Raw genomic sequence first — 10,633 nt, 5'->3', positions numbered from 1 at the left:
AGTCAATGGGCAAATAGAATATGAAATGCCAGTATTTCCCGGTATTTTTTGACAGAAGATCAAAAATAATTGATTTTTTGTGGTAAATGGAAATCACACTAGTTTTATATTCTAATCTGATGTGTATCGGATCATGTTGACAATGAAAATTGCTAGTAAAGTATTCATGAATAATTCAATACCTCTAATGGAACACGGCTAATGAGTTCTCGAATCGTATTTGAAACGAATGTGAAGTAAGAAAATGAAACATTTTTGTGAAAACTTAAATGATTTTTTTTTACAATTTCATAAGCCATGCGTTTTTTATTGCGATTATCGTTCAGTGAAAACTGCTGCAATTTTGCAAAAGTACATCGGCCCTATTTTGTATTACGAAACGAAAGGAAAAACAACGATACCCAGGACCATGGTATAAAAAGACAAGGTATGATCATTAGAGCCGCCATCTTACAAAATGGGGTAATAAGGTTTTGACGTTCGGCATTTGGCAAAGTCAAAAGCAACAACAATTTCCAAGACAAATTTGTTTACAACAACAATTTCAATGGGCTGGGCTGTCAAAACCTTAAGTAGCCATAAGTTTTGACAGTTCTCGATACTGAGTTTTTTCTAATGATCATACCTTCTCTTTTTATACCATGACCCAGGACAACGATAGTCACGACTCACGACATAGAGCGATTAAATAAAACGATAATGCATGGTTGAAAATATTGCCAGATAAAAATGAAAAAACAATTTTTTTTCAAGCGCATCCAACTTCACGCCTATTCATAGCTGTCAAAAAATTGATAAAAAAACAACATCTTGAGTGGGAAAATAAAATTGGCTTCGAAGTTTGGCATATTTTTTTTCTAAGCAAGCCAAACAAGAACGAAAGTCAAACGATAGGCAAATGACAGTCGTAAGCATTAACGAGTATCGTTGAAATAAAACGATTATCGTAATACCTAATCGCATTTTAACGAGAACGAAGTAGTTTCAACGATAATCGTTTTACAAAATAGGGCCCCAGAGGGAAAATACTTTTTTCTCACTAACGCAATTTGTTTGTAAAAAGGAGTATACAAATTGTTTTATAGAACAAAAAAAAAAAATCATGTGTGCAATTCACACGCGGTAGAAGTGAAACCTTAAAAAATATTTTTTCTTAAAAAAAAAAAAAAAAAAATACAATATCTAATTTTTTTTTGTTTTATCACCTTTAAATCCATTTTTATGACAACTTAAAATATGTAAATTTTATAACATCCGATAGCTTATTGTTTCAGCTCGAAATATTTATATCGACCATGTCTATACAACATCTACAAAAAGAACTAGAATTGTTTGAACCCAATAAGTTTTCTCAAAAAAAGCAAAAAAAAAAATCATTTTTTTTTCTCTTCTAACACCATTAAATCCATTTTTTTAAATGACAACCTATAATAAATTTTATATCATCAATTTTATTATTTCATCTTTTAAATGACGCTTGAATCATATTTCCATGATGCCTAAAAAAGAAGTAAGAATTTTTTAAAGTCAACCATGTCGAAATTTCAAACTGTGATTACGGTACTTCCTACACTGGTGACTGGTTATCGGCAACAGATCTCCACAGGTGTTTTGATGAATTTTTTTCAAGTTTTTCAATTTAAGATTGTGTAACTTGTAGACCACGTACCGTTATGTGTGATATATCAAATGAAAGGTAATATTATTATTATCGGCATGCGCATTAACGTTAAATGCGCATTAAAATTAAAATAAGCTTCTTGCATCGTTTTTGTAACTTATTCATTTGTGGAAATCATCAAGTTATAACTGCAACGGCCACATTTTGCAAAAAGTGGGAAATTTACGAGAGTAAATTTTTTTTTCTTTCAAAATTTATTTTGGAACCAAAAAATAAGCTTTCTGCATCATTGTTTTTCATTTTGGGATCGGAAAACTCTCACAAAATGAATTTGAAAGAAAGAAAGGTGTAAGATTGTTAAAAATCGATATTTAAATTATTTATTTATTTATTTATACAGACTAACATAGGAATCTTAAATTGCTAAGTTAGTACTTATTTTAGAGAGCACAGGCTGCAAGGCTTTCGGCTCGTTATTATTAACAAATTTATAATAATTTAAAATTAAGACTTGTTATTGTTCTTTGAATAGTATCTAAATTTTGAACGTTAATGTTTTTGAGAATTTCGTAAATATTGTCATCATTGTTGGGTAGGGAGCGGTTGATGTGGGCTAGGAGGTGGTTGATATCTAATGTTTCCGTACATCTGGGGCATGTTGATAGAGTAAAATTAATTTGAAGTTTTTTATTCACAAAACGAGAATGGCATTTTCCAACCAAATTGGATCGAAGTAGTGAAATCAATATGAAAACTGTTTATTCAGTTCATTCGAAAAACAAAGTCAGCCAAAGTTGTAAAATTGTTTACCCTTATTTGGCAAAAATAGAACATAAAATCTTGAAAAGCCTTAAAACAGCTAAGCACAATAGACATAAGAGTTATTCCTATTTTCGTGACCTTTTTAAATCAAAATTATGATCATAACAGACATAATAAGAGTCTTTTTACGTATTAACAATTAACTAATTAAGCATAAATAAATTTAACCCAGAACCCCATTCATTTATTTTAAACCGAACTAAATATGTTTTAAAAAGAAATTAATAAACTTTTTATCTGGCAGTGCCTTAAAAAAACAAAACTGACATCTACAACATGTTGCATATTTCTAGGAGCACATCAGTAAAAACCACTCAATCAAGATTTAAGATCAACAAAAATGAACAATTTGGCACTTCCAGACGAAACTACCCCTACGCATATATCCACCCATACTATTACATTTTTTCAGGAGAAGGACTGCATTAGTATATTTTTTTTTTGTATCGCAGCAAAAATCAGCGATAACGGTTGTAAAATGTAAAATCTTCAGACTCGAAAAACTTTTGACTAAATTGGTCGCAATTTCCTGATTTTCTTTCATTTATTTGAGTTCGATTTAAAAGTTATTTTATCTGGGTTTTGACCATAATTATTCTTTCGGTTTATTGCTTCCTCTTTTCAATTCAGTTTCGCTACATTTGTTTGATATAGGGAATAGGTTTTTATTACACATGTAATCGCGTAAAAGTTTTACTAGATTCTAAAATCTACGTTTGATTTACGAGTGGTTTCTGTTTTTTTTTTTTTCTTTTAAATTTGATACAAATTGTGGTACGATATTTTTTTAGATTTTTAAGTTGTCTGTGCGAAAAATGAACAGTGATTTAAATCGTCAACAGTGCCATCCGCATATTACCGCAATTCGTTATTTCAAACAAGTTGATTTCTTTCGTCCGCCTCCCCCTCAATTTGCAGGATTCTCAAATACCACCCACCATATGCGTCAACGATTTGCGACGACCTTCATCAATCGACCTGTAATTCGTTTCCCCACAGAAAATCCTCCTCCATTCTATCGTCCGCCATTCGATCACTCAATTTTGCAGCCATTAATTGAAGAAACCAGTGTGCAAATGACAACCAACGAACAACTTCGATTGTCCTTCGAGTGGTAAGGTGAGTACAAAAAAAAAAAAAAACTCTCAGACAATTTCTACAATTTAAAATTTTCATAAGATATTGTTCCTTTCCGTTTTGAAATCAAAAATATCCCAAAAGACAACATTTCCTGTTAATTTATTATCCAGCAACATTTTTTTTCTTCATAAATTTTGTGTTATACGGTGGTTGGCCATTTGTATTTTTTTTTGTTCGAGCTGTCTGCAAAGTCTAGACAAATACCAACAAAAAAATAAAACTGAAAGCTTTGCAGCGAAAGTTGTATCGTGCAAGATTTGTGTGTGTGTGATTTTATTTTGAGTGGAAATAAGAATGATCGTGTGTGTGTGGGTATGATCATTGTGACGGCGAATTTTGTATACATGAATGAAAGTGGAACGTAAACATTCCAATGCACTTCGTTTTTTTTTTTGGGGAAACTCGTGATTTGGTGATTTGATTTGAAGCATGCTGATCAGTGTTGCCACTAGATGATGCTTTTAGTTTTTTTTTTCAAGTTCAAGTTGCAACTAAAACGGAAATGTATTAAATGAATTGGGCAATAAATAGTAATAAAATGATAACTATTTAGATAGGTACAAAATTATTGTTTCGATGCACTTATAAATAAATCAAAAGAATCGAAGTACCCATACCTACTTTGATTTTTTTTTAATTAGAATTGGTACGAAAGTAGGTAGGTTAGGTAGCTATATAATGGGTAGTTTAATTTTGTTTATTAACCCCTTGTAGCCCCATGTGACATTTCTGTAACAAACCGAAAACAATCGCCCAAAAGCTGTGAAAAACATATTTTTATTCTTTTAAAGCTTCCTACATAATCTTTAAGAATTGCTTTATCGAAATAATGCGCCATATTTCTAATAAATAGCACCAATAGTTTTTAATTGGCAGTTAATGTTGAAAGTTTGGCTTTTTTGGAAAACAAGCAAATTTATGTAAAAACTACGAAATTCAGAAAAAATATTTTTCGTGCATAAACTAACGGGGTTTTATTTTTGGATTTTAGGAATGCGCCTAAAAATAAATATTAAATAGCTTTTTGTTTGAATTTTTGCATTTATATACAAAAATAAATTATTTAAAATTTTTTTTTACTGCGTAAATTTCGAAATAAATAAGAAAATAATGAATTTATTGAATTTTTAAAAAATACGTGTTTTATTATAGCTTAAGCCCTTTCGATTGACATTATTAATTTTAAAATTTACGATGTTGGGTTACAAGGGGTTAAATCAATGAATCATGATTTAAATTAATACATCTGTGCTAAGCTATAATTTTTGTAAGGTATCCTATGCATCTTCAAATAACTACTTGCTAATTTTTCTAGATTTGGTAGGTAATAGCAATAGGTTATGGAAAATCACAGGGTATTATCTTGTCTTGAACATGAAAAATAAAAACAAAGTAAAAGAACCAAATAAACATTATTCTTGTCTAGTAGAGTAGGTAGATTAAATTTGAGAGATTTGGAAATATTTTTGATCTCGCCCACCGAAAATTTCGGAAGAAAATAACACAAACGTAAAAACCGTTAACTCGAGAACGAAATGAAATCAAGGAAATTTGTCAATTTTACTTTTTCAACAGGAAGTTTTGAAATGCTTTATTTAAAAACTCGGTAAAATGATACAAACAAAATGAAAGAAAATTTTCAAAATTGGTAGGTAAATATCTTCAGCACTATAAAGAGTAGATATACCTACACAAAAAAGTATTTTAAAGTTGGCTTTATTTAACTGGTTTACAAAAATTATTATTAGCTATAGGAATATTTTTCTTATTAGTCCAGTTCATTTATGATGTTCATATATGGACGACCCAGCAGTTTGTACCACCCCCAAAATTTTGTTTGCTCATTCGATACAGCATTGGCTGAATATCATTACCCTGATTTTTCGCACTCGCGAAATTCACCTTTCGGCCGCCATCTTTGATTTTAGTTTTTGTTGAATATCTCGATTTCTATTTATCCTACATAAAAGTTGTGTAAACAAGAAACGTAGGGTGTTTTCATAAACGTCGGAAATCTGCGTCAGTCCAATCGTCTTTCTGCTTTGCTGCATTAATGAACACACCAATTCTGCAGAATGTTTGCAGGCCTGCGTTGGTACAATTTTCAGCAGTCACTGAGTGTTCATAAACGTCAGAAAAAAAATATAAAAAATTACCACAGAATGAGTTTTGTTTAAGCAAAAAAATATTTCTTTTTCAGTTCCCGAAAGTATTGTTTTTAATACCACGAAAAATTTGTAAACCGTGTTACATTAGGGTGGCTAAAAAAAAAACTTTCTTCTAAAAAAAAAAATAATAAAAACACCGAGTGGTTCACATTTAAAACAAATTATCTATGGAAACAAAATTTTTAATTAGGGTGTTCAAGAAAGTTTTTTTATGCGTTTGAAAAAAAAAAAAATGATTTTTAGTGCACAGAAAGTTTGTTAAGTGCGTTTTTGCTATAGTAATATTAAATTCATGCCAAATTACATTATATTTCATAAACCATGTTTTACAAACTTTCTCTGCAGTGAAAAATAATTTTTTTTGTAATTAATTAAAAAAAAAATTTGAACCACCCTAATGGAAATTTTTTTTTTCTTCGATAATTTGGTCAAAACAATATCCACGTTGATTTTTTTGGAATTCTTCAAGCAACTGTAGAAGATAACATTTTTTAGAGCCACCCTAATACGAAAAAAATTAATATAAACACATTATCTCAAAAAACACGATTTCGAAATTTTCTGTGTCATTAAAATTTAAATTTTTCGAAAAATGAAAAAAGAAACATTTTTTGCACCACCCTAATTAATATGTTTGCTTTTCATTTTCTTTAACAATATTTACATTTATTAACAAAAAAAATCGAATCAAGAGTCAAATAAATTTCTTCTTGAGTTCTGCAGCAATAAAATTTTGGCTGCGCAATCTGCCCGATGTTGACGACATACTGACGTTTATGAACAGCAGAACTGCAGTTGGACTAAGTTAGTCCGATCGCAGATCCGACTTTATGAACACGACTAACGCAGGCCTAAGTTAGGCAGACGTTTATGAAAACACCCGTAGACAATTGAATTCCGCGTCTTTTATGTTAAGAACACTTTTTCGATAATCTGAATATTAAAAAAGTTACAAGCCAACAAAGTAAAAAAAAAAACAGAAAAAAGTGACAATTTTAAAGTTTTGAGCACTTTTTATCAAAATTATGAAAAAACCTTCAGTGATAAGATTATTCACCTTAAAATTCTCTACAACTCTGCTGTAAAACTTTTTTTTGTATCGCTTAAATTAATAAAGTTACTAATACTTTTTTGTTAAAAAATATCTCTTTTTTACGCAATGAAGAAACTTAAATAGGTATAAAAAAATTGCAGGTTCTGAATTTTCTCTTGTAACGTAAAGCTATAAAATACTCACTAATCATTTAAAATTCAAGATTTGGTAAAAAAAAAATTAAAAAATTAAGAAAAAAGTAAAGATACAAAACACAAACAAAAAAGAGCATTTAAAAAAAAAAAGTATTAATAACTTTTGTATTTATAGCGATAGAAAAAAAAGTTGTTTAGCAGAGTTGTAGAGAATTTTAAGGTTAATAATCTTATCACGGAAGGTTTTTTCATAATTTTGATAAAAAGTGCTCGAAACTTTAAAATTGTCACTTTTTTCTGTTTTTTTTACTTTGTTGGCTTGTAACTTTTTTAATATTCAGAATATCGAAAAAGTGTTCTTATTATAAAAGACCCGAAATTTAATTGCCTACGTTTCTTGCATACACAACTTTTATGTAGGATAAATAGAAATCGAGAAATTCATCAAAAACTAAAATCCAAGAAGGCGGCCAAGGGTGAATTTCGCGAGTGCGAAAAATCAGGGTAATGATATTCAGCCAATGTTCTATCGAATGAGCAAAAAAAATTTGGGGGTGGTACAAACTGCTGGGTCAAATTATAAATGCACTAGACTATATAGTACTGAAGATATTAGTCAAATTTACCCACAAATTTTACAGTTTCAACTTATTTTAAAAGAAAACACTTTAAAACTACATGGAACATATTATTAGCATATTTAAAAAAAATGTGTTTCGAAACTTTTCAGCCCATATGCGCATTAAAATTCAGCAATGCTAAAAATAAGGGACACACTACCCTGTATACATATAATATAAGTTTTTTCTCACACTAAAATAATGTTCTATATGACTTTTCTAAAGGACTTTACAAACCTACAAAAATGAAATAATGTTGCATTTTTTTTCAACATTGTGCGAAAATGTTCAATGAGATTTGTTGGGATTAAGACTAAGAATATTTCTGTCAACAACTCTTACCCACAAAAATGTTGTTGAATATTTTGTCTGAATAAATAAATGCCAAATCTAGTGCAGTTAGGGCTGTAATTGAAATTGCCTAGTTTTTTTTCAGAGTTTTTGATATTTCCCTCCGTATCACCATAGGTAGAGGTACTGTTTGTAGAACAAAACTATTAAACATGATAGAACGATGATAGAGAATGCGAAAAAAGTGGGTCTCGAAAGTCCACCTGACTGTCATTCTGTTAGGTTGTCTGTCGGTCTGTTTAAGGAGTAGCAGTTTGTGGACACTGTACAGGGAGGGTTTTTTTTGCAATTTTTTTTTTTATCAAAATAACGGTACCCGAAATACACCAATTTTGGACCAGTTTAATTTTCTCAAAAGCGGCTTCTACGATTTTGATTAAAATACTCAAGTAATAATTTTTAGACAAGAAATATCTTTTTCAAAAATCTTTATTTACGGTATACCTTTCATGTATCCGTTTTTTAAATTTCTGACCTTCTCTCAAATAACTCGTTCAATTTTAACGATTTTTTGTATGTTTTTAAATCAAATTTTCGAACACCTGAAATTTAATTTTTTGAAAGTTTGGGTTAAAGGTGTTGATAAATAGTTGTTTGCAGAATGGCATATCAACTTTATTTTTAATTAAAAAAAAAAAAATGTAATCAAAAAAATAGACTTAACGACTTTGAAAATTTTTTTTCTAAAAATGCATCTTAGTAAAAGGAATTAAACTGCATAATATTTTTCGAGCTCAATTTCATTTAAAATGTTGTTTTTTTTTTATTTAAAGAACAAATTTAATGTTTATTGTTTTTGAAGTGAAAACTTCTTTAGTATCGTAGTGATTTGAAACAAGATGAAACGAAAACGCGACACGAACATTCAACTTGTTTTAATAGATAGATGAATGAAATTTGTACTGTAGATAGAGTATTAAATAAATTATAATTGTACAAAAATTTTAATTAATTTCATATTCAAAATTCTGAGATAACGGTAAAAGGATGTTCTTTTTCTACACACGTTATATCTTTTGATCTAGTGCACATACAAATTTGATTTAACTTTAATACGCATGCTTATAACATAACCTTTTATTTGATATATCATAACGGTACGGTACGTGCTCTACAAGTTACACAATCTAAAAATGAAAAAATTGAAAAATACGTCAAAACACCTGTGGAGATCTGTTGCCGATGACCAGCCACCAGTGTAGAAAGTATCGTAATCTCAGTTCGAAATTTCGACATGGTTGGCTTAAAAAATTCTTACTTTTTTTGTAGGCATGGTAGAAATATGCTATTGAAGCGTCATATGAAAGGTGATATAATCAACGGCGTATACAGGGGGGGGGGGGTCACGTAGTCATGACCCCCCCCCCCCCCCCCCCCCAAGAACTCAAAACATAAACATAAAATTGTTATGTGATTTGCAAAATGTCGAAGTTTTAGAACATGAACGAAAATGAAAAGTGAAAAAATTTTTCGGTATTCAAACCAACTATTTTTGGGGATATTTTTAGCAACCGCTATACAGGATTAGGATTATTTTGATTCGTTCGATAATGTAAGGCATTGATAGGCTACAAGTTAAGCTGTGTTGTACAGTTTTGTATGGATTTAAAATCCAAATATTTTTTTAATTTTGACTAAACCGATAAAATAGATAAGAATATAAGCAAGCTTGTCTATAGGCAAATTAAATATTTAAGCAAGCTTAGATCACTTAAAATATCCTTCGATAATCAATTTAAGAAAATCTAATAAATATAACTGAATATGTTTTATATTTTAAACCGCCGATAAATACCTCAAAGCTGACGAAATCAGAGCCGAAAATTGTAAAATCCTTAGTGAATGATCTAAAGCATTTCTTTAATTAGTATTGGCGTTTGAAATTTCGAAAAAATATCTACCCTAAAACTAGCATAATTTTGTTTAATATTTTCTGTTACGACAAAAATATTTTTTTGTCTTTACTATTTTCATAGAGGTACCTATTTGAATCTTCTTAAAAAAAATAAAAATTCGCGTACAATTTTAAAACAAAATTTAAAAAAAATTTATATTTTCAAACACAATTTTTTTGGAAAAACTTTGCGATTCGTTTGCCTGAGGTTAGGAATACAATTAATTCGAAAGTTACCAGTGTTATTAAATTAAAATGATTTTTATTTTAACTTATAAAATAATTCTGGACTATCGGAAAACAATGCAGAGTTGTTTAAAGGCAAATTATTGAATCGAAGGACTTGTACATTACTAGGGATCGGGTTTCCATGCAAATGCATGTTTTTTTAGGAACACCTCGGAAGCATGGCAACGAAGTATGTACACAAATCAGGATATTTCCTTTAAATTTCAATCAGTCGTTAGTGCATATTTTTGCATATTTTGCATTTATTAGCATTTTATTTTCGCAAAAATTGGCAAAAATAACGAAATTTCACGCTTAAAATTTTTGACTAAAAGTGACTGAAAGTCAATTGCAAAAAAGTCAAAAATGTAAGCAAATGCTGTGCAAAACTGGCAAATCAACATTGTCCAAACTCATAAAAAACACGCTCAAATGATAAATTGGATTATTTAAGAGTAAATTTTCGCCAATTTTATTTATTGTTTTTAAAGAAAACCCCAATATTTCCAAAAAGTAACATCTTTGAACTAGGAAATGGTTTCGTATATAGATTTCATAAAAGTTAAGTAAAATCTTTTTATAATTTTAAAGAAATATTGAT

General features: G+C 29.5%; 1 protein-coding gene across 5 annotated transcripts in view; it reads left to right on the top strand.

Annotated features, from left to right (window-relative positions):
• Window positions 1-3,204: 3,204 nt before the first annotated feature.
• LOC129915594 (ELAV-like protein 3) overlaps window positions 3,205-10,633 on the top strand; it is a 39,992-nt gene continuing 32,563 nt past the window's right edge. For 3 of the 5 annotated variants that reach the window (XM_055995211.1, XM_055995210.1, XM_055995208.1), the window contains exon 1: window positions 3,206-3,557. In XM_055995211.1, the coding sequence (XP_055851186.1) occupies window positions 3,259-3,557 (299 nt within the window). In that variant the 5' untranslated portion in view covers window positions 3,206-3,258. Of the gene's footprint in view, window positions 3,558-10,633 lie in introns of all 5 variants that reach the window. The other 2 variants (XM_055995209.1, XM_055995206.1) reach the window with 2 other exon arrangements.

This window comes from Episyrphus balteatus, chromosome 3 (genome assembly GCF_945859705.1).
Source record: "Episyrphus balteatus chromosome 3, idEpiBalt1.1, whole genome shotgun sequence".
Classification (NCBI taxonomy): Eukaryota; Metazoa; Arthropoda; class Insecta; order Diptera; family Syrphidae; genus Episyrphus; species Episyrphus balteatus.
The sequence above is the reverse complement of the archived record's forward strand: the minus strand, read 5'-3'. Positions and strand labels throughout refer to the sequence as shown.